This window comes from Gaeumannomyces tritici, assembly GCF_000145635.1.
Source record: "Gaeumannomyces tritici R3-111a-1 unplaced genomic scaffold supercont2.7, whole genome shotgun sequence".
Taxonomy (NCBI): domain Eukaryota; kingdom Fungi; phylum Ascomycota; class Sordariomycetes; order Magnaporthales; family Magnaporthaceae; genus Gaeumannomyces; species Gaeumannomyces tritici.
In genome coordinates this window covers 516,962-539,163 of record NW_008804551.1, presented here as the reverse complement: position 1 = coordinate 539,163, position 22,202 = coordinate 516,962, and the positions used below count along the sequence as shown (strand labels likewise).

The 22,202-nt window shown below is 57.3% G+C and overlaps 7 protein-coding genes across 7 annotated transcripts; 4 read left to right on the top strand and 3 right to left on the bottom strand.

The window, feature by feature from the left end:
• Window positions 1–100: 100 nt before the first annotated feature.
• On the bottom strand, window positions 101–883 carry GGTG_11514 (assembly factor CBP4). Its single transcript, XM_009229405.1, has 3 exons — window positions 787–883; window positions 522–706; window positions 101–450 (listed from the first exon to the last, which is right to left on the bottom strand). The coding sequence occupies exons 1-3, from the start codon at window positions 834–836 to the stop codon at window positions 311–313; spliced, it is 375 nt and encodes a 124-aa protein (XP_009227669.1). The 5' UTR covers window positions 837–883; the 3' UTR covers window positions 101–310.
• A 3,035-nt stretch (window positions 884–3,918) lies between these two features.
• On the top strand, window positions 3,919–4,734 carry GGTG_11513 (hypothetical protein; the record flags this gene model as incomplete). The annotated part of the gene is made up of 1 exon (XM_009229404.1): window positions 3,919–4,734. The coding sequence occupies one exon, from the start codon at window positions 3,919–3,921 to the stop codon at window positions 4,732–4,734; it is 816 nt and encodes a 271-aa protein (XP_009227668.1).
• Window positions 4,735–5,390: 656 nt separating this feature from the next.
• GGTG_11512 (hypothetical protein) lies at window positions 5,391–6,942 on the top strand. The gene is made up of 3 exons (XM_009229403.1): window positions 5,391–6,124; window positions 6,301–6,472; window positions 6,580–6,942. Exons 1-3 carry the CDS (start codon window positions 5,945–5,947, stop codon window positions 6,672–6,674), a joined length of 447 nt encoding a protein of 148 aa, XP_009227667.1. The 5' UTR covers window positions 5,391–5,944; the 3' UTR covers window positions 6,675–6,942.
• A 678-nt stretch (window positions 6,943–7,620) lies between these two features.
• On the top strand, window positions 7,621–7,791 carry GGTG_11511 (hypothetical protein; the record flags this gene model as incomplete). Its single annotated transcript, XM_009229402.1, has 1 exon — window positions 7,621–7,791. One exon carries the CDS (start codon window positions 7,621–7,623, stop codon window positions 7,789–7,791), a length of 171 nt encoding a protein of 56 aa, XP_009227666.1.
• A 106-nt stretch (window positions 7,792–7,897) lies between these two features.
• GGTG_11510 (hypothetical protein) lies at window positions 7,898–16,260 on the top strand. Its single transcript, XM_009229401.1, has 3 exons — window positions 7,898–8,340; window positions 8,498–9,767; window positions 9,844–16,260. The coding sequence occupies exons 2-3, from the start codon at window positions 9,266–9,268 to the stop codon at window positions 15,651–15,653; spliced, it is 6,312 nt and encodes a 2,103-aa protein (XP_009227665.1). The 5' UTR covers window positions 7,898–8,340; window positions 8,498–9,265; the 3' UTR covers window positions 15,654–16,260.
• A 331-nt stretch (window positions 16,261–16,591) lies between these two features.
• GGTG_11509 (hypothetical protein) lies at window positions 16,592–18,194 on the bottom strand (the record flags this gene model as incomplete). The annotated part of the gene is made up of 3 exons (XM_009229400.1): window positions 16,592–17,040; window positions 17,190–17,703; window positions 17,916–18,194. 3 exons carry the CDS (start codon window positions 18,192–18,194, stop codon window positions 16,592–16,594), a joined length of 1,242 nt encoding a protein of 413 aa, XP_009227664.1.
• Window positions 18,195–19,028: 834 nt separating this feature from the next.
• GGTG_11508 (acetyl-coenzyme A transporter 1) lies at window positions 19,029–21,629 on the bottom strand. The gene is made up of 2 exons (XM_009229399.1): window positions 19,595–21,629; window positions 19,029–19,526 (listed from the first exon to the last, which is right to left on the bottom strand). Exons 1-2 carry the CDS (start codon window positions 20,989–20,991, stop codon window positions 19,175–19,177), a joined length of 1,749 nt encoding a protein of 582 aa, XP_009227663.1. The 5' UTR covers window positions 20,992–21,629; the 3' UTR covers window positions 19,029–19,174.
• Between the last annotated feature and the right edge of the window lie 573 nt (window positions 21,630–22,202).

Here is a 22,202-nt window from a genome sequence, read left to right as displayed (position 1 = left end):
TGCGCCTGTCTGTCTTCTGTGAGAGGGAAAATCCGAGTTGCAGGAGGGGCATGTCGTGAGGTTCGACTAGGGCCACAGTCAAGCACTTGTAATAAGAGATACTCCTTGTGTTCGATCTGATTCAGTAAGTTCCTGGTGTCTGCCCGTGTCCCAGTACTTTCCCAACCGAGTTTGGGTGTTGTTGCCCCTCATTTTGATACCCAAATGTGCAACTCCCATTAGGTCATAAATCTGCTGATGTGCTGTTATAATTCCGGCTGCTATAAGAAAGACCTAGGTAGAAAGGTAGGTACCTAGTGGGATGTATTGATCAAGCCTTCGACACACCCCTCAGCCCCAACTCTCTCCTCATCTGCTCCTTTCTAGCTTCCCCGTCCTCTTGCGCTCGACGTCTCGCCTCTGCTTGAGCCTCCTTCTCCCTCTGTTGTTCCTCGGCCTGCACAATCCATACTATGGAAGGCCCAAAACGGGCACATCAGCGCGCGTCTCCAGCATCGCATAATACAGCACGTGTGACTTACTAGACTTGTCTGACTTGGAGTACTCCTTGAGCTTGGTGACAAAGTCATCGTACTCCTTTTGCCTCTCGTGACGAGTCTCTAGACTCCGCTTCTGCAGGTCGGGGTTGTATTTCTTGAAGAGCTCCTCCTCCGTGGGCGTTATTGACATGACGAACATGGGTCCTCCCACAGCCATGGCAGTCCCGCTGCGCCGTGGGGAGGGAAAAAGAAATGATCAGTTAGTCTAGGCAAGAGCTGGAAGGGTCGCCGATATACAAAAGCTCACCCCAAGATCATCTTCAGCCACAAGCCCCAGTTTCTTTGCTTTGCTGCCATGTCTCTTGTTGTCCCGAATTACTATAAGGTGAGTTTTGCCGAGTGGGTTGCTGCTGATGGTGGCAGGTCGAGCATGCCCGTCCGCACGGTTGTTCCGTTAACAATCCGTAGGTTGGCTGATGCAAGAATTTATCGCCACATGTGGCTAATCTGGTAATGTGGCTGGTGCATCTTTGTGACAGCCTCCTCATGAGCATTGAGATTGTCTCAAGGCACATGTGGCTGTATAGCTCAACTTGTTCTAGCAGATTTTTTAGATAAACTCTTTTTTATAATAAAGCGTTGGAGGTATTTAACTCGATGCCAATGTCGCAGATTTTCGAGTGCATGTTCAGCCCGGTCTACTTGGTCGGTTTTCTGGCTCCTCAGCTCTGTGCCACCTCAGTTCAAATCTGGGAAATATGACGACGTAAAACGCTGCGCCCGCACAGGAAAAAAAACGGAACGCACAGGGGCTCGGGCTCTGCCGCGAATCTCGCTATTCATTAACCAAGCACCGAGGTCTAGATAAAGCTAATATACGACGGCACGCTGCCCAAATAATCGCCGAGACAAAATTCCCATGATTGGCTAGGTGGTGGGTGGGAATCGATCGAATTTTGTCTTGATGGTTATTTGGGCAGTGTGGATGACAAGAGCAAAGGATATCCCTGGTAGTGTTCTCAAAATGAGGCTTCAGTATACGTTTATTCTGCGTTATTTACTCGGACTTTAGGCTGGAATGCCGCATGTTAAAAAAAAATCCGAAAGGAAAATGAAATCACCGGTCATCCTTCGACCACTGTTTGCGCTGGGGATATTGTTTGCAGAGGCTCAAAGGCGCACCGAGAGGTCCGATCCCAGGAGGCCATGAGCATCAATATACCATTGCTCCGTTTAGCCAGCGTATTCGCGTGTCTTCATTATGGGTGGCGTTGATGTTCCTCCCAGGTGTGCAGCATTTCATTCCATCAATTCGCCTGCCAAAAGGGTACATAACAATCCCGGGGCGTGGATACCCCTAAACGGATCGCCCCGGACAGGGTTTCATCGGTTGCCTTCATAAGGTCAATGAGGCTGTTCGGAGAGCGCATAAAATTGGGGTGGGCCGATCAGCAAACTCCCGACCAAGAAATCTGCTTAAGGGTCGGTCCTAGGGGGCGATCACGTCCCCAGATGCCAGCGCAGGCGGTGAAAGCGAGCAAGAAGAGACTGCCCAGATTCCTGGTTCTTTGTCTCTCGGAAAAGACCGAAAAAAAGGGTTCAGATCCAGGAATATTGGAATGACTCTATCTTCCAAGCGGGCGCTTATTGCTGGTTGGTCCAGACTGGTCCAGTGTATTTTTGGCCTCTCGGCAGTGTGCTTTCGTCATGGCGCCGCATCCAGGCTTTGCGCAGTTCGCACCAAGGTGCGTCAGCCACCAGACACAGTACAGTGCCGATGGTCAATATCGATATGCACGCCGCGCCTGAATCGGTACCCGGTGCAGTTAGAAGCAGAATCTATGAAGAAGCGAACGACAAACCACATGCTTCCGCTTTTGTCAGAAGGACGAGATGACAGGCCGCGCAAGCTGATTCAGGGCGGGTCGCACAGCACGCTTGGGTGGATGTCCAGCTGGCAACTGGTCGGCCAACCCTCGGTATCCATGTCTCAACAAGACGGACGGGCAGCCCGGTCTCGGGCGTTATTTTTTCAACTGCCACCCAAACAGAGACCCAATGTGCCGACTTGGCCTGTTCATACCGTTTCCTTGGCTGACAGATCACTTTTTTTTTTTTTACGGCACATGCGGCACCACTCTTGTGGCTCGCGTTTTAGCGTTCCGCCCGATCGCATGTGCTTATTGCCGAATTGGTGCTTGGGTTCAGGTTGCCCAATGCGCTTGAGACCTTTATTTAGCCGCGGGTTTTTGGGTTGGAATATGAGGTAGGGGCTGGGCAGATATCGCATGTGCCATTTTATGGACTCATACTGCCGTAATTCAGATGGTCGGCACCCAATAGACACCGATGAAGATACCTAGTAACACAGACTCTATCTTACAGGTGCATCTTGCAATTGCTCGGGAGATGCCCGGGAACTTGAGAATTGCCCGTCCCAGTTCTAGGCTAGCGCAGGTACTACCTCGGTAGCTTTCGTTGACTACATGGGTTGGTCTAGCCTATCAGTCGCCTAGGGGTAGAGTTGACGGCATCCGACCCCGAGAGAGTCGGTAGCCCACGTGCCCACTAGGCCGGGCTGCCGGATGCCCGCGAGTTTGCGGTATTGGATGCAGGAATCTAGGCTTCCTCCAGGCTCGGTAGGCAAGTAGGAGGTACCAAGGTGGGCTAGCATGCTGGCAAACTAGACCTGTGCTCATGAGACCTTGTTCCGGAGCTAGAACCACAACTAAATGGCTCCCCTGAACGGGTGGGAAACGTCATCTTCGTGCCGTTTACTGGCCGTTATCTGGGATGTGGTTGGGGGCAGCATAATCGTGGGGTACTAACGTGCAGGGTGGCGGCCTCCTCTCCTGGGAATACGAAGGACTCCTGCAATGTGATGGGTCCAAAACGGTCTTTGTCTCCACACCACTTCTTTTTGACCCACTCCCACTGAGATCTGCTGGCTGACTCGGGGCCCACGACCGCCAGTCCTTGCCTGTCCCTTTCTTCGGTTCTGTTCAAGGACAACCATCCCATCCGTCTTTGTTGACCATTCACCATCGCTCGTTTTTCTGGTCCTTTCCATTCGTATCATCCTTTTCCTTCGTCCAGCCCTTCTCTTGCTCCAACTGCATTACAAGGGAATCCTCTGCTAAGGCTTCAAAGACGACCCGAGCTATTGCTTATCCCATCGTTTGCTCATCCAACAAAAAAAACCACCACATTGGACCAAGATAAAATTTGCGTCCTGGTCTGATTCCACTGAAGCCCTCGACTCTGCGACACGGCCCAGTCGATCAGCCGCATAACTTTTATCCGCCTCCTGAAGAGTTTTATTTTGGCTGGGTGACCCTGCCGCCCGACCTGTCTCCTTTATCATTGGGAGTACATTATCTTGTTGACACTCGTCTCCGCCTTCCGTTCTCTCGAGACTCGCACCGCAGCTCTCGTCACGATGCACTCCACTCAACTTCTGAGGGCTCTTGCGGTGGCCCTGACGGCCTTTACCACCGCGCAGGCCAGTGTGCCTGATGTCCACGTCCAGGGCGGTTTGGATCATCAGCTTGCCAAGAGACAGTCTAGCGGCTCTGGGTCAGCGTCCGCTCCTCCGTCGACCTCGCCAACCACAAGCCCCAGGACGACGACGCCGCCGCCGACGACGACTCCTCCGAACTCGCCAACTACTCCTCCCCAGACCACAAGCACAACGCCGCCGCCTCCTCCCCCGGCGTCGACTTCCGGCAATAACAACAACAATAACTCGCCGCCGCCCTCGACGACGCCCAGGACGACACCTCCGCAGACAACGCCTCCCCCGACGGATAGGGGCCAGGATACCACCTCGACCCCTGGGACTACGATCACGTCGAGGGGGACGAGGACCACCGTCGTAGTCGTGGATGGGAGTTCCTCGACGATGATTAGCGAGTTCACGACGACATCCACGTCTGCAGGATCACTGGCTGGTGGTGGCAACGGAAACAACCAGCAACAGGCAGGCATGAGCGAGGACCAGAAGAAGACCATCATCGGTGTCGTTTGTGGCATCGGTGGTGCCATTGTGCTGGCTGTCGTTGGTATCGTCGCTTGGAGGGTCTGGGGTCGCAAGAGGAACCAGGAGGAGGCCGAGGGTGCTTTCGGTCCCAGCTACAGCCCTGCCGAGAAGCCCGACCAGCAGCAGCCCAGCTCGCAGAGCAGCCGCACGCCGTTCCAAAGCACTCTGGAAAGCTACCACGCGCCCACCCAAGTCAACACGGCGTCGAATTTCTAATTGTTGTTTCTCGGTGCTCGCTTCTCATCGTACGCAGTCGTTTGGGAGAAGCCCCGCGGATCCAGCAAGCTCGGCGGCCACACGATACCCACTGTTTATAGAGCTCATCATCATCGCTTTTCTCCTCACAGTCTGGCCTAGCACGTCCCAAGCGGAACTCCAGGAGGGAGGGTTGCATTTACGGCATCATCGCAAGTCAGGTTTATCGGAATAGCTTGTTTGACGCAGAAGCAATTCATGGCGTACTGCCTTTTTGTTCATTTCAACTCATTTGCTTTCCATCTAGGCTGTCGAGCCCACCCGATGGCAGAGCTAACATGCTGTCTCGGGGCCCAGAGGGATCTGGTGTGTAAGCTTTTACCAGTATTTATTTTATTGACCCCCTTTTTTTTCCTCCAAGGTCTCGTGAATATCTCAGCACCGGGATTAATGAGCACGATATCTCGGCTTGGTTTTTTTTTTTTTGTTTTTTTTTGGGTTTGGAAGCAGCATATGCGCGACATTATGAACGCCTCTCTTGCCCTCATACATTGAATCTAATATAGATGAAAGAAGCTACCTACGGTCTAGACAAAATGCAGCCACTCATTTTTCTACCTTGCGCCGTAGCTCCTCCTTTGCCCTTCTTATGCTTCTGATTCGTCAATGTGAATGTGGTGTTCTGCAGGCAACAAACTCGTACATCTGACGTGTAGGTAATGATCCCCATATCAATACCTTCAAGTGTTGTAATGTATTCCTCTCAGATACGCTACGGATGCGTCTTTGATTCAATCGTGCTCGTTGAACCACCACGTGGACAGCGCTCGGTGGCCGTCTGGGCGGGTGTCAAGACTGTTTCAGGCCCCTTGTAGCCCCCCGGTCCTGGTCGAGAGGCCTGGTTTCACCTCGTGGGACGGCCCAGACCGGAGCCTGCTTCTCTGGAATTCGTCTCTTCTGATTGCAACTGACGACTTCTCGGGACTCTTTATCATCAGATTGTACGACACTGAGGTTGATGTTAAGCCTGGATTATCTCGAACCTCGACGCTGGACCAAGAAACGCGTGGAGCCGTACTTCTAAACAATCAACATTCGCGCCGAACCCCAATCGGCCATCGAATCATCGACTTAGCTCCTGTCCTGTGGGAGGACGGAAACAAAGACGCGCGACCGAACTTGGCGAAGGGATACGACGCCCGCCAACCAAACCAAAATAACAAAACAAGCCATGTTTACCCACAGGATAGCGACGACTTCTGTGGTGCTCGCGCTCGTGGCGGCGGCGCTGGGCAGCGATATCACAGACGAGGTGCGTGGCGGGTTCAGGATGGGAGGCTCGCTGCTTCCGCGACAGACCAAGGGTCTGCAATCATTCAGCGGCTCGCTGGGGGGCGCCAAAGCACAGTCGGTATGTTTTTATTTTATTTCTTCAATTGACGCAATCGAATCCAGGACACCCGCTAGCCACGCACACTCGCAGGCGGAGAGGGGGGCTGCCCGCGGCCCTGGCGTCGGAGTCGCGCTATTCTTCGATTTGGGCGGGTGCTGACGGCGAGGACGTGTTGTCCCTGGCTTTTCTTGCAGATCACGCAATCATCCGACCAGAAGCGGCCCTTTGAGGTCAACGGCGACACATTTACAGACTTCAGGTCGGCGGCGAACAGGGCGTGCGACAACCAGAAGAACGCGTGCGCCGACATGGCAAACGGGAGCAAGAAGGGCGACTTTACAGTTGGAGAATGTGACAAGCAAAACGGTATGATGGCCCGCCCTTGCTCAAGACTCCTGTTCGGCGCCCACGCCCACGTCCAAGGCATTGGGCTCTTTTCGGAAGCACACCCGACTAACAGCAATATTTCACAGAGGAATGCAAGGCAGCGGCAGCATCTGCAACACAGACAGCCTTCAACGCCCTCGTCAGCTCAAACGCCGAGTTCGACTTTTTCTGCGACGTATGAAGCACCTGCGTGCTGCCAGCTTTCTGCTAGTTTCCCAAAGTATTTCCTTCTCTTCTTTCCAATCACGACTTTTGGACCATCGACTCGCAAGAGCAGTTTTTTGTCTGTACCTACAAAAGGATTGGTGCAGCAAGCACGTCGGGCCTCTGTGTGGTGGCTTTGTTTTAGGGCTGGCTTTGGGTGGCGTTCTGGTCGGCACTAGTATACCTCAGGTTTGATACCTAACCCCCAATGGTTTTCACGTAATTGAGATTTGGGTTGGATTGGATGCGTTGTTCAACAGCGATGCGCAGCGTGGCTTGCTTCTCTGGCTCGCTAAGAGCTCGACGTCCTTCATGTGCTTTTGTTGTCCACACGTGGAGGTGGAACAGCGGGGTGGGCTGGTTACATTCGTCCGTCGAGGCCGAGGTCTCCCGACCCGACCCTTCCGCCCTGTAAGAACGAATGCTGTTCTCCCATTCATTTGAAATAAGCAAGAAGAGTCGGAATGGGTACCCAGGAGTGCAGGCACCTCTAGCTCGTACGCCGTGCATCCGGCCTGTCCACGTCGTGCAGCCTGATGTCGTTGTTGGCGTCGTCACACAGGCCCGACCACTTGTTCCTCGGGCTCCCGCGGAGTCGGGTAGGCTGGCATGGGGCAGACCCTGGATTTCGCGGCCCTGAGAACCCGACTCTGCGTGCTTGGCGCGTGGTCACGGACGATGGCGGGGACCGCCGTCAATCGATCGCAGGGCGAGTCTGGGGGTCAAGGAATGAGCGCACAAAGGGAGACGCAAAAATCCGGGGTGGCAGAATCGAAAGGCGAAGAGTCGAGGCGCATCTGAAATTAGCTATCGCGCTTTAAACTACGCGCCAACGCCGGGCTAGCCTTCATCAAATCGCTGGAGATGCTGAAATGAACCCGAGCTTGCGAAATAGGGCCAGGGACTGGCAGGGTGTGGGCAAAATGAGCGGTGATGGATTGCCCCGCCGCCAGAAAAGGAGTTGCCGACGGATACTTTGTGCTGTTAGGTCGGTACAAACATTGCGTATCCACTCCGTCCGCATGCGAGGCCAATTTGGCCGCAAGATTGCCGCTTGTCGCATGTACTCCCGCAACGGACAGACCGTTTCCTAACCTTTGGCAGCGCATCAAGCAGTGGGGCCGGCCCAGCCTCCAGGGAAGCGTGTTCATTGCAAAAATTATTGGCGCCTGTTCCCTGAGCTTGTCCGCCCGCGCACCTTCCTCCCGACCCGAAAGAAAGAGCAAACACTTCCAGCTCCTCGCGTCCGAGTCCGCTCGCAGCCCAAGCCCCTTTCGTCCTTTGCTCTGACAACGACCTCACTTTTCCTGTGAAGTCTCCAGAGGGCGTCAACCTGCGTCCAGATGTGTCCGGCTGCTGCATCCTCCCTGCATTTCCGTTCTTAATGTCGCTCCTTTAATGCCTAGTTTTCTTCGTCCCCCGAGGTTTTTGTAAACCGGTTTTTTTTTCTGCCTCTGCAGCAAGGGCCCTTGACAATTTTGCCCAAACGCGTCGCGACTAGTCGAGCGCAATTTTCCCTTCGTTCTGGCTCCTGCACCTGTTCGATCCCATTAAGGACGATCTGGTAAAGTTGGGAACGACGCGTTTATTAGAGATTTCAGTTGCAGGCGATTCCAACCTCGTCTGCGCTGGATCTCGTGGTGGTAAGCCCCTCCCATTCCCGCCTACTTCCTGGCCACCGCCCCCCTTTTTTCTCTCTCTGCTCGGCCCTGCCGAGACTATAGCAGGACTCCTACTGCCGACTATGCTGGACATGAGACGTAAGCTCCAGTCTCTCTAACACACTATCCCAACCTCCAGACAGCTGTAAAAACGTCGTCGCCAAAGTCGTCACCTCCTGGTGCTGCTGCACAGGACGGCCGAGACAATCGGTCTTCCGTCCCTTCGTCCCCGAGGTCGCCCGCCGTGTCCCTCACATCGACTGCAGACGGTGACTACGACGGCTCTTCGCCTATCGTCCCCCCGCTCCAAGCGCCACGACTCCCAGGCCGAGCGCAGGAATTCTTGCGCACGCCCCCGAGCAGCAAGAGCGGCGAGAAGAAATACGTGACCGCAAGTTGGGGCTCGCCATACCCTCAATCTGACAGGTCCAACAGCGGCAACGACAGCCTAGACAGCGCGCCGTCGTCGGATTCCTCGCCAGTCCATTTGTTGGCCATAGAAACGCCCTTTCTCCGGCCCCCGCCATACTTCCAGGACCCGAGCGCCGAGTCACAGCCACCGCAATCAGGCTTCGTGAGCGCCGCGGTTCTTGCAAACCGTGCCCGCAGGCCAGCCCGCGGCCTCACCGAGGACTGGATTCGCCAGCACACCGCGGGCGACGGAGGTGCTGAGGCCAGGCACTGGCTCAGCGACGGTACCGGAGATAGCGAGACCTCTTCACTGAGCGGATCTTTCTCCGGTGACGAGGCTGCTTGGCTTGACGAAACCGACCTTAAAACCCCCAGGGCTACACGGCCACCCAACTACTTTCGCCGGGGCCCCCAGAAGTACCCTCGCACACGTTCGAGCACAGAGACGCTCAAGCAGGAGCATATCCGAAATTCGTCGCCAGCAGATTCACCAATCATGCCGTCACAACTCGATAACGTCGCCCTGGATTGGGCAAGCGAGAACGTCTCTGACTCCACTCTTCCAGCCCCTACTACCCCCAAGGGGTCTGCCTCGGGGCGCACTAATGGTTCCATCAACGGGCCTCGGGTGGGCTTCAACCTACCGAATCTGCCACACACACCTTCGAAGTCGATAAGTAAAATGTCACAGATGACCCCTAGACTCAAGAAAAAAGTGCCATGGAAGGGCAAAAACATCTTGATCCTTCTCCCTCGTGATGACGACCGTGGAAAGGCTGGCCAGGCACCGATGCCGCTTACACAAGACGAGGCCTCTGGCATCGTGCATGATTGGGAGAAGTCGGGATACAACACCAAGCCTTTCGAGCTCGAGCCGACGAACCAGTTCGCTGAGGCTGGTAACTACTCCCAGAGCCGACGCGAGTGGCCAACGTGGGATGACATCGCGAGCGAGAGGCAAACGCGGTCCTACAAAGTGACCCTGCCTGACCTGAATGGTATGGCCATCCACCACAGCCCCTACATTTAACTGAAACAGGGCGTACGTGCTAACGTGAGGCTGTCATATTATAGCATGGAAGTCTTATGTGCAAGAACTGCAGGAGGCAAAGCTCCGTGCACTTGGTGTCACACTGGGAGGTGATGAGGCCCCCCCGCCATCCGTCTCCCCGCTGAGCCGTCAGCCTTCGGTTACACACTATCCTCCGCTGCCGTTTTCGCCGCCGCTCGGGACGCCCTCTGCCGCGAGCAATGGCCAGTTTCCCTTCCCCGCTCAGTTTGTGTCTTCAGGTAACCAGAGCCCGAACATCTCGGGCGTCGCGTCTCCCGTCTCTTTCAATGGGAAGTTCAACCCGCGCCAGTCGATTTCTATCCCGGCTGGCGCCTTCCAGATGTCCCAGGGATTGCCTAGCCCTCATGCCTTCTCGCCACAGGCTATGATGTTCCACCACGGCCACGCGCGTGGTGGTTCTCCCTCTCTGGCCAATCTCAGCTCCATGATGTCTCCAACGTCGCCTTTCCAGCCCGACGGCTTCCAACCACCAATGCACCAGCGCCACCAGTCCCTGCAATACCCAATGCTCCAGCACCAGCACTTCCAAGGTGCACGCGCCTCTCCGCGCCTACAAGAGCTGCGGGAAGATGAAGAAGAGGCCGAGGATGTGGTTCCATCCAAGACGCCTGAGCCTGGTGTGATTGGGCACAACGCGAGCAACAGTCTGCAGCGGGAGATTGACGCTGCCGAGTATCAGCTCGAAGCAAATGACGCCGAGTACCACCTCGAAGAGCAGATGCGCTCGCAGCTCGAGCACGACAAGGATTACAGCCCCCACGCCGACAAGGAGGACGTCGTGGCAGCTGTCCATGCCCGAGAGCCATCTGTGCAGTTTGTGCCGCAAGTGGAGCGCTTCCGGGATGATTCGAAGGACGGCAGTATTTTGCACCATCCCCAGCCCCACAGCAGAGGCCACTCGCTGTCCCAGAAGTACTTCCACGAGCCAGAGGAACACAGCACGGACGAGAGCGCTCTCAACGGACCGAACCAGCACAAGGAAGTTCTCGAGAACGGTGTCGATACCGGGGTCAACGGTAACAGCAAGGGCACCCAACCACACCAGCGCGGGTTCTCAAACACCAGCAACCCTTGGAGTGAGGCGGGGTCTGATGCATCGCGGAGGCCCGGCCACAAGAGCAAGGCTTCGCTCTCCGGTCTCAATGTCGAGGCTCCCGAGTTCAAGTTCAACCCGTCCAACAGCTTCAAGCCGACTCAGTTCAACCCAACAAACATATTCAAGCCTGCTCAATTCAACTTCCCCAGCGACACATTTCAACCCACCGCTGTCTTCCAAGCCGGGACAAACGCTCCCCCCAAGCCACCCTTGTCGGCCCAGTCTAGCCAGTTCAGCTTTGGCTCGTCCAAGATCAATGCCAACGCTCCTGTATTTTCACCAGGCCACGGCGACTTCAACTTCTTGGCGTCTGGCCCCAAGTTTAGGCCAGATGCCCCAGCTTTCAAGCCCCAACACTCACTCGCCAATTCGGTTTCTAGTCAGCCGTTGTCTGGTAACGAGAGTATCGGTGGCGATCGTTCTGGCTCCATCTTCGGCAAAATTGACGTGGATATTGCCGACACCGAGAGCAAGAAGTCCAAGGCTGTCTCACCTGTCCCTCCGTCGGGTGAGGCTCCGCAAAAGGAAGAGCCTGAGACACAGTACGATCAAGAGGGCCGCGTCATTGACGAGAGTCGAGTCAAGCGAGCTAAGGCCGCCTCCGACGATGCTGATGATGTTCCGCTGTTTGCCGAACCGACGGCGCCCTCGCCCGTCACAGAAACACAGCCAGAGGAGCACCCGCAAACCGACCACATCCATGTCGACGTCAAGTCGGGAGACGAGAATGGTGGCGACACCGCTTTGTCATCGACCGTCGTTTCCGAGTCGGCGGATGTGAAGGCGACGACCAGCCCCTCAGAGATTTCTATGCCACAGAGTACCATCAACTGGACCCCGTTCGAGTTCAAGTCGCAGCTCGACATGCGGAGCTTCAATGCCTCGCGGCCGTTCGGCGAAGACACCTTTGTCAAGGGACACAAGAAGTCCCTGTCGGCAGCTGCTAAGCCATTCGTTCCTGGCGGTCTTTCGTTCGAGGCCGAGCCTGCCGCGGCCGAGCCCGAATACGACTCCATGGATGACGAGCAAGAGTTCTCGGATGCACGTGAGGACGAGGCCGAGGCGTCTGACGCAGATGAGACTCGGGAGCTCGAGGCTCCTGCTTTGTCGGAGCCGCCGACTCCTACTGATCTTAATCTCACCGCAACACCTGCCGACTCGACCCCGTCGCCCCAGCCTGTGCAGAAAAGAGGCCTTGGGTCTTCTCGCTTCGCAGCCTCTCCATCTCCCCAGTCTGCTTCGCCGCCACCGCAGCGCAAGGTATCAGGACTGGCTGCTTCCCGTTACGCCGTCTCACCTCCCGAGCTCTCCGAGGAGGATAGGACAGCTGAAGATGCCCGCGAACTCAGCGAAGACGAACAGCCGCTGCTTGATGATGCGCATGCATCATTCGACGAGAACCTTCCGGTTTCGACAACAGAGGCTACTGTCGAAGAGATTGATGATATCCTGCACCAGCTCGAGCAGGATCCATCTGGTGGCGTCAACAGGACCGTCGACACGCCCCAGTGGCATCATCCTAGCCCTAAACGCCAATTCTCCCTTGCTGCGGTCACAAACTCCTCGCCTCTGCATCTTGCCGCTCCCCATGATGACTTCCGGAGTGAGGCGCCGAGCCCGAGCCCGGGTCGTTTTGACGGCCATCAACAGCCTCTCAGATCTACCGAGCTCGACGACCCGTTCATCGACCCGCCCGCAGAGGAGCAGCAGTTCTCCGAGAGCAACGTGCATCACCTCCAGGGCAGCGAGACTGTTCCCGACAGCGACTGGGATGGTGCATTTACCGAAGAGGAGCAAGCCAAGCTCGAGTCCAGAATCAACTTTTTCAACGGCCATGTCAACGAGGTGGTCGGTGATCTTCTCGCCAGGCGCCTTCAGCCAATGGAGAGGACCCTGCAAAGCATTCAGCAGGCCCTGGCCGGTAGCTCGAAGCGACCAAATTCCAGTCGTCTGGACAGGCGCAGCGCGTCAGCAGATATTCAACACAGCGATGCCGACGACGAGGACGATGACATGCCTGCTGCCCGCCGCTCCATGAGCCCTCGCAGAGACAGGCGTATGGATCAGATCCGCGCAGCTGTCATGGAGGCTCTGGCCGCCCAGCAGCACAGCGTGTCTGAAACCACTCCCGCCCCGCAGCGCCCCGAACCTACCGAGGGTATGGTCAAGATCATGCATGCTGTTGATGAGATGAGGGAGCAGTTCAGCAAGTCGCTACATCTTGACTTCCGAGGCGAGGACCTGAGGAACATCGTCGAGGATGCTGTCGAGCGTCGCATGATCCCAACGCCGCAACCTGTGATTGTTAAGGGCCAAGAGGAGCTCAGCGAGAAGCTCAACGAGCTGCAAGCCAAGGCTGCTGAGCTGGAGCATCGTCTCCGTCTTGAGGAGAGCAAGGTTGAGAAGGAAGTCGCTGCCCGTCGGGCCGCTGAAGACCATTCCGCAGAACTCGACCGACAGTTGCAGATGGCAGAGACCAAGATCGAAATGGAACTTACCAGCAGGAGCGTCTTTAACCATCGCGTTACCGACCTCGACAACAGGCTCAAGCAGCACGAAGCCAAGACCGAAGAGGAGATCGAGAACAGGAGGAAGGCTGAAGACAGGCTGTCTGAGGTCCAGCGACTGTTGCGCATCTCGTCCGAGGAGGAGACCAGGCTGCGTGAGGCGCTTGAGGAGAGGGAACAGAAGCTTAACGGGCTTGAGGAGACGCGTGGCAAGACTAGCATGAAGCTTGCTCTGTTGGAAGCCTCGCAGACCAACAACCAGAAGTCGCACCTCGAGTTCCAGAACCGCATTGGCAGCCTCGAGACGGAGCTTCGGGATGCCAGGCAGGAGGTGCGCACATGGAAGACTGAGGCTGAGCGTGTGAACAGCATCGCCCGCCAGCAAGGCGGCGAGCTGACTCAGCTCACCGACCAGAACAAGCAGCTGAAGAAGATCGTCGACTCTCTCGGCACCCAAGTTGAGGAGAACGAGCGTATCCGCGACAGCTGGCGTGCCAGGTTCGTCACTCTTCAGGACGAAGTAGCCAAGGCTGCCGGCCAGATCACCGAGGAGAGCGCTCGGCGTGCCAAGAGGGAGCAGGAGCTCCTCGCCCGCCAGGAGGTCCTGGATGCCAAACTCCAAGCCGAGGCTAGAACCCGTGAACGCCTGGAGGGCGAGCTGGAGAGGCTTGAGCTGGGCGAACGTCAAGGCATGAGGGCGGTGAGTGAGTGCAAGCGGCTCGAGGGTTTGCTTGCCGCTCTCCGGACCGAGAACCACCAGCTCCAGCAGACGTCACTTCGTTACCAGGCCGAGTTCCAGGAGGCCCGGGAGTCTGCCGCCCGCGAGGTCCAGCGCACGCACGACTCGATGCAATCCGAGGTTGACGATGCCAACCACCAGGTCAACGTGGTGCGCGAAGAACTCGAAGATCAAATCCAGAGGGCCCGAGCCCAGCTCGACCAGGTCAAACTGGATGCCGACACGGCCAAGGCCAAGGATGAGATGCTTCTAGAGGAGTCCCAGAGCACCCTTAAGACGCAACTTGAGGCTCTGGCGCGCAAGCACCAGAACGAGATGGAAGATCTGCAGGCTCGCCACGACCGCGCACTTAACAACACGACGGAGGATGCTCAGCGTGCTGAGCAGAACCTGCTTGAGCGACTCGGTATTTCGACGTCTAAGTCCAAGAACCTGCAGGAGCGTGTGGAGCATCTTGAGGAGAAACTCGAGATCGCCAAGGAGGCCGCTCGGGCTGCTGCCAAGGCGGCCAAGATCCCGCCTCATCAGCTGGCGGCACTTGCCGAGCCCAGCCTGCAGCTGGCGATGCCATTCAAGGCTGCTGCTCCCGTCCCGCGCTCCCTCGACCTCCCCGGGAAGATCTCGCCACAGGCGCTCCGGGAGTCGATCATGGTGCTTCAGGAGCAGCTGCAGGCCCGCGAGCAGCGGATCGAGGAACTCGAGCAAGTCGTGTCCAAGGTTGACCCCCAGGCCGACAGCAAGATGTCCAAGCGCGATGAAGAGATCACATGGCTTCGCGAGCTCCTCGCCGTTCGCCACTCTGACCTGCAAGACATCATCGCGGCTCTGGACAGTGAAGAGTACGATCCTATTGCTGTCAAGGACGGGGCCATCCGCCTCAAGGCCAACCTGCAAATGGAGGAACAAGAGCGGGAGAGGGCGATGAACGGGGGCTCGGCCATCAACCTGCCCAACATTGCCGCCAGCCTCCGAGACGCGGCCACGCCCAGGGTTGCGCAGGCGGTCGGTCCTCTCGCCGCGGCGTGGGGCAACTGGCGCAAGTCGCGGGACCCTACAGGCCTCGTGACGGCCCCGGCTCGCGGGCGCAGCGCCACGCCCGCTAAGAACGGCGCGACCACCCAGAGCGGCTTTCTTTCCGGACTCTTGACGCCGCCGGCGTCGGGCATGCGCCAGACCCCCCAGCACGCAGTGGCGCAGCAGCCGACGGCCTTCTCGAACACGGGCCGGAGACTGACTGCCCAGCAGCTCGCTAACCGCGGCCGCACGGCATCCTCGTCATCTTCGGTGTCCACCGTCGCAGCGAGACAGGTGAGCGGAAGCATCAGCGAGATGGGCGCCGGGCTTAGCACTCCGCAACGGCACGCCAGCCGCGGCCCACCGATGACGCCGCCAATGATGCGGAAGAGCTCATACGACTCTGATGCGCACGCTGAGGAGTTTGACGATGCCGGGTTCTACGAGGACGAGTAAACGACTCTCGAAAGAACCAGGATCAACCGTCGTACCCATAACACGATATTTCATTTGTCAAATGCCTATTCTCTCAACCGACCTGGCTGCGGAATGGGGAGCCAGTGATATGTTTGGAAGTCGGCGGTGGAGGCTTTGGCGCCACGGACTTGTATCATGACCCAACGAAAAGAGCTGGACTAGACTGATACCCTTGTTTTTGCTTTCGCGGCACCTCGTCCTATCTGGTTGCCTTCAGTCCTATGCGTTTTCTTGTTTTGCATTTCCTATCTGGGGCTTTACGAACCCACGACTTACACCCTGATCCCCGAGATTGATCTAATACCACTCACATCCTAATCCTAGCACTATGTTGCCCATCATTCAATCCTTGAAACTCTGATCGTTTTCCCCTTTTTTTCACATGTCGTGTCGTTATGGAGTCTCATCTCCCTTCTCAAGTTCATATTGGTTGCGTCGTATGATGGGAGGTCTTTGTTGGAGGTTGGCCACATTCGCTTCTACGTATAATACCGAATACACTTACGTTCAAACACTCCTACGATGATATTTGTGCTTGTGCGAGAAGATATTCAGGCCTTTCCTCGGGCCCTTTCTCATTCACCCGTTCCGTCTGGGATGAATTTGCTCAGAAACAGGAGCGCATGCCATCACTTGTCAATTTGTGTATAGATACAGCCGCAAACTGCGGTCATCTGGCGTTGATAAATTCATTTATGTTTGAAGACTGATACTTGTATAAAGTTGTAGGCACAATGAAGCAAAAGAGCAACCAGAACACCAAATGTCATGGCGGGTGCGGTTCGCTATTGAGCACACACGCCAGGGGTATCCAAAGAGAGAAAACGAGAGCAAAGGAAAGCTGCTAACTACAAAGGAGAAAGCCTTGGTTCGAGGAAAAACGACCAGACATAGATAAGCTAGGCAAACACCATGGTTTACTTGAAGGCATAAGGGGCGGACATGGGGACCGGGTTCCCGCCCTTTGCGTCGCCGGGGATGTATGCGGAGCTGGGCGGGGCCATGGCGTAGTAGCTCGCGGCGGCGCCGGTGCCGGCGCTCTGGTAGGCGGGCGGGCCGAGTGGACTGGGGGCGGGGGCGGGCACGGGGGCGTACGCGGGGACTGCGGTACCGCTGCCGCCGGCGCCGCCGTAGGCTGTATTGTTGTAGTTGCTGAAGGGGTTCGCCGAGCTGCCGCCGGCGCCGGCGCCGGCAGCGTTGCCTTCCTCGACCTTGCGGTAAAAGGTGCCGCCGCTGCCCTTCTTGCGGTTGCGGCCGCAGGTGCAGCGGTAAATTGCGATGGGGATCCAGAGGAAGGTGGCGACCTTTGTGGCGCCCCAGAAGACCTTGCCCCAGCGGGTCTTGCCGGGCTGCTTGCGCTCTCGGGCTGTTTTGTTGGGTGTGGTCAGCCTGGGGTGTTCGTAACACATGTGTGTGCGTGTGTGGAACGGGACATGTACCCAGATGAAGAGGGGCAGAGGGAAAGGCGAAAGAAGACGAAGAGGAAGAAAAAGAAGAAAAAGGATGTAAACTTACCATAGCAGTAGATGAAGGCGACGATGAAGAGGAAGGTCATCAAGCTCAGCACGAGGATGAGGATGAAGACCCACAGCGGGAGGTAGCCTCCGTTGGCGGTCCTGAAGCCGCCGCCGCCGCTGCCGCCGATGAAGATGAAGGTGCCCGGCCGGCTCGACGTGGCTCCGCCGACGGCCGACGACCCCTTGTTCGTCGTGGTCGTTGTCGTGGTGGACGTGCCGACGGCCGTGTTGCCCTTTCCAGACGACGAGGACGATGATGTGGTTGTGGAGGAGGAGGGCGTTTTGCTGCCGCTACTACTACTACCGCTGCTGCTACTACCGCTGCTGCTGCCGCCCCTACCACCGCCCTTGGGCACCGGCGCCCGGGGCTCGATCATGGCGAGCACGTCGCGCATGACATTTGGGATCGCGACCATGGTCTGGTTGCTGGCTGTGAGGGGGTTGTGGTCGGTGTGGTGTAGAGAAGGTCCGGCTCGTGTGTGGTTGTTTGAATGAAAGCCGCTCTTGGCTGTCTGCGAGATGGAAAGAAAGATTGGAGGTCGGGAGGACGAACGGACAGAAAACTGTCAAGCGGATCGCTTATATGCCTCGTAGGTTGGTAGGCTGCTGACGGTGTGCTGTCGCTAGGGGTTGATGCGATTTGCTTGGCAGTTATGCTCCATTGGCAGGTTCAGATCTTTATCCCTCATGGACTCTTGATCAGCTTATATCTTCTCTCCCACACCGATCGACGAGGCCGATTCTTCGCCGGTGGCCTCCTTCCCTGTGGCAGAGGCGCCAACGGTGATTCAGCCCTCTGGGACTCATGCAGGTTCACGGAGATGGAAGTCTTGGCACCCTCAAGCTGAGCACCGCAACTGTGGTCGGGCCAAGTGGCGGGGTTCCTTGGCACGCTTCTTTCGGTGGGTGTGGCGCTGCGGTTTGAAGCGGGCTCAAATTTAGCGTTGGTTACAGCGATGGAGGTGGCAGCAAGGGAGTGGAGCGGGCTGGGCAGGCCAATCATTGGGGTGCTAGGGGGCGGTGCTGCTCACCTGCTGTGTTCTTGGATTCACCCCAGGATTATCGATGTCAACATTGACTCCACTGGCCAACTTTTTCGCGGCCGTCGAAAAGAATTGCAAAAATAGGTTGGCCGGGGCTTTGTGCCCCTGATCCTTCACACGCCTGTTATATTTGGAATGCTTTGAATCCCTTCTCGTCCGATTGAGCCTTCTCAAATGGACCCATCCACGCCCAGATCAAAAAAAAAAATCAAAAAAAAAACGGGACACTTTTCAATTAGTGGTGGTGGTATGCACTGGTGCAAAAATTGAAAAGTGTCTCGTTTTTTTTTATCCGGGCGTGCCATCCTCCTTCAGCTGGCGGAATGAACAAATGCACGTCCTAGAAATCCAGGGTCCGCAGAACAAGCTTCAGCGTCTGACAGCCTAGTCAGCGCCTGTGCGTTCGCTTAGTGGCTATCCCCCCAGCCCGCGTCGCCCCACCGCCAATATCAGCCCAAGGCTGGGCTCCCATGTGAGATTGAATGACCCGATTTGTCCAATGACGGGAACCCCATCAGCGCGCAACGGTCAAGCCGAGTGAGATACAAAGCCCGGAGATGCAAATGAGATCAGCCCGTCAGGACAGACACAGCCGCCACACACCTAGCAGAGCAAACGAGATACGGGGCATAATCTGCTTCCACCAACATCACCTGACCGACCACTCTTTGCGCGAGGTTGCCTGGCTGTTGGCATTATCCCTGAACCATCGCCAGCAAACAGCCTTGTCCGCCTCGTGGCTTGACTAGCGTTTGGCTATGTCTTTGGCGCCGACTTCTGGCAGGCACACTCCATACCATCTTCAACGCAGCTGTTTCGTATTACGAGATCAAAAAAGTTGTCTAGATCTACAGCCAGAGGATCAGGTACAGGGTTTCTAAACGAACAGATAGCACCTGCCGCCCAAAAAAAAAACAAAAAAAAAAACAACAAGGCCGACTCACTTGCCGTTGCCGTTGGTGGCCAGCCTCCACGCCCTCAACGGCAGGCTCTGCAGATGCAACATCCTCGGCCGGATAAAGGTCACAAAGGTGATGATGCCGACGGCCACGCAGATGATGTTGACGATGTTGTAACCGTCGCGCACCATCTCGCACGTGCCGCCGCCCGCCAGGCACCGCTCCTTCTCGGCCTGGACGGCGCAGCTGAAGGGCTGCGTCACCAGCGGGCCCTTGAGCTTGCTCGTGTCCAGCTCCGTCAGCTTGGCCGCCGGGTAACACGTCGCCGCCGTGAAGGCGTCGACGAGCCGGAGCACAAAGTAGCGCGGGAACGTCCCGCCAAGATTGCATACACTTGAGAGAAATGTCAGCATGGCACACGTTTTCCAAGGCAAAAAGGTTCGCAGAGGAGCATAACTCACGTCGCAAGCAGTGTCATGTAGGTGCCCCCAATCACGGGGTCCGCAATCTTGGCGTGGAAGGCCGAGACGGCAACAAACATGACCGTGTTTGTAAAAGTCGAGAATATGTGCTCGGCAATGACAAGCAGCATGTACCAAGGCGTCACGCCGCCCGCGGGGAAGATGAAGACGGTAAACTGGGCACCAATGGCAGCCATCAGGCGGCCCACAAAGGCCCAGCACCACAGCCGCATGGGCGTGTACTCTTGGGACCACTTGCCGGCGTAGTAGCCCAGGCCGATCTCGAAGGGGAAGTCGATGAGGACGGTCAGCGCCATGTTGTCGGTGCCGAAACCCTTGTCGAGCAGCTTGAGGTTGGTGACGGCATCGTTGGCCTGGAAGCCAATCTTGGCGATCAGGTGGACGGCGATGATGGTCTGGACGTGGCGCAGCTTGAGCACGCCCCACATGATGCGGTAGACGTCCCAGACGCCGTCCTCGTTGCGCGTGCGCTCCTCACGCTTGAGCAGCGCCAGCCCCACCGTCACCACGATGAAGGCCCAGCCCCAGAAGGTCAGGTAGCCGCCCAGGCTGAGGAGGCCGTGCTCGAGCGGCTCGGTGCGGAACCACTTGTTGGCAAAGTCCTTGGAGTTGAAGGCCAGGAAGACGGTATAGGACAGGAACTGGCCCGCCGTGAGCCCGACCGTCTGCGCCGTGGACGCGTACGAGATGTTGCCCGGCGTGAGCAGGGTCAGGGCCCAGCCGTCGACGGCGATGTCCTGGGTGGCGCACATGAGCACGAGGAAGAACCACCAGCCCGTGAAGCCCCAGACCGTGGGGCCGCCCGGCTGCCCCGTGCGGGCCATCATGTCCTCGACCGTGGAGCCCAGCCAGAGCATGCCGATGCCCGAGAGCACCTGGATGGGCAGGATCCAGCTCTTGCGGCGGCCGAGCCGGGGGCTCCACACGGCGTCGACGATGGGGCTCCAGAAGAGCTTGAGCGAGTAGGGGTACGACGCCAGGCTGAAGATGCCGATCTGGCTGTACGACATGTGGTCCTTGAGCAGGAAGGGGACCGAGCCCGTGGCCAGGCCCATGGGCACGCCCTGCAGGAAGTAGAGCAGCACCAGCAGGCCGAAGTTGCGCTGGTCGTGCAGCGGCAGCTCCAGGAAGCCGTGGTTGTTGAGCATGGGAGTCTTGGGGACGGGCTCGTCGAGCGAGAAGTCCTCGCGCGCCATGAGGTTGGCCGTCACCACGTCCGAGTCCTGCGCCGGCCCCTTGCGCCGGTACTCGACGCCGGCGTTCATGGCGCCGCCGTTTGTCTTGATGCTGCCCGACGCGCTGCCGTTGCTGGCTGGTTCCGCGCTGGTCACTAAGCCGAGCTTCGGAGACTTGTTTCTTCTTGACCGGGTACTCATGGGTCCTGTGCGCAAACGATCTCGGGGAACGGAGAGGGGTCGGCGGCTCGTCGTCCAAGAGGGTGGGGTCGGTGTCGAGGACGGGGCGCTATAACAGCTGGTGATATGCGGTGCGCTGTTGCGGTTGAAGTTGGTAGTTGTACACAGGTGGTAATAATACTCGGTCTCAGAGGCCTATGTCTATTCTGGTGACTATGTTGCACATGGGAAGAAGGTTGAGATGGGCGAGGGCTTGTTGGACGCGGCGCGAAGTAATTCGACAGGACAGCTGGATGTTGGACCAAAACGGAGGCTACGGGACGGGTGCCTGGATGGCGCGCACGTTCCGCGGATGTCCCCTCCCGAACTTGCCAGGTCGAGCGCTGGAAAACGGAGGTAACCGTGGCCTTTGGTTGAGCCGACGGTGGTGGCAAGAATTCTATACGACGAAGGGAAGGACACAAAAAAAACAGCAGCCAAACGGCAATGAGCGAAACGGTCGGGTCTAACAAGGCCCTAGGATCAGAACTGTAAAACTTGACGCCATGGAATCAATCTCACGTCGATTCACACGGGGAAAATGAGGACGAAGCCAACTCCCTTTTTTCGTCCCCATCCGAAACCTTCAATACTGCCGCCGCCGACTCGCGAAGGCTGAGTAATTCTCACTGCAGACCTAGGCAGCAGACACGTGGAGAATTCCAGCAATTTGCGGAGAAGCGCGCGCCCCTAGCCCGTTATCGTACAGCGGGGCTTGCGGGGCTGCCGCCTGGCCGTCTTGGAAGGCTTAGTCGCCCCGGGGTGCATCACGTGAAGACGCCTCGCCTGCACTGTCATCTTCATTTACGCGTCGCGATATACACCCCTCGCTACGGCATAACCCGAAGAACACCAAGCGTATCGAGACCTCCACAGCGCATCTTGGCCGGACGGCCGTTGAATGCCCGTCTCCCCAAGCAATGGACATGTCCGCGCGGCCGTCACAATGCCGTCGTCAACACTGGACGCCGAGATCCAAAGGCTGAAAAAACAAGGTGCGCGCCGGGAAGACCATCCACAGCCCCCTTCCCCTCCCTAAAACCCCACAGCTAACCTAACATTGCCCCCTCGTATCACACAGCCGACAAGCTCAAGGCAGAGGCAAAACTCCACGCCACGGCCCTGCTGTCCCGCCCCGATGCCGCGCAGCACCTCCTCGCGGCGCGGCCTGCCCGGCGAGCGGCGGCGGCAGC

Bases quoted from the DNA above. Each gene is read 5' to 3' on its own strand.
- GGTG_11514 (XM_009229405.1), bottom strand. From the start codon at position 836: ATGGCAGCAAAGCAAAGAAACTGGGGCTTGTGGCTGAAGATGATCTTG. The intron at 707-786 runs GTGAGCTTTTGT...CCCACGGCGCAG, and splicing joins TGGCTGAAGATGATCTTGGG to CGGGACTGCCATGGCTGTGG. The intron at 451-521 runs GTAAGTCACACG...GGCCTTCCATAG, and splicing joins CTCCAAGTCAGACAAGTCTA to TATGGATTGTGCAGGCCGAG.
- GGTG_11512 (XM_009229403.1), top strand. From the start codon at position 5,945: ATGTTTACCCACAGGATAGCGACGACTTCTGTGGTGCTCGCGCTCGTG. The intron at 6,125-6,300 runs GTATGTTTTTAT...CTTTTCTTGCAG, and splicing joins GGGGCGCCAAAGCACAGTCG to ATCACGCAATCATCCGACCA. The intron at 6,473-6,579 runs GTATGATGGCCC...AATATTTCACAG, and splicing joins AGAATGTGACAAGCAAAACG to AGGAATGCAAGGCAGCGGCA.
- GGTG_11510 (XM_009229401.1), top strand. From the start codon at position 9,266: ATGCCGTCACAACTCGATAACGTCGCCCTGGATTGGGCAAGCGAGAAC. The intron at 9,768-9,843 runs GTATGGCCATCC...GTCATATTATAG, and splicing joins GACCCTGCCTGACCTGAATG to CATGGAAGTCTTATGTGCAA.
- GGTG_11508 (XM_009229399.1), bottom strand. From the start codon at position 20,991: ATGAGTACCCGGTCAAGAAGAAACAAGTCTCCGAAGCTCGGCTTAGTG. The intron at 19,527-19,594 runs GTGAGTTATGCT...ATTTCTCTCAAG, and splicing joins TACATGACACTGCTTGCGAC to TGTATGCAATCTTGGCGGGA.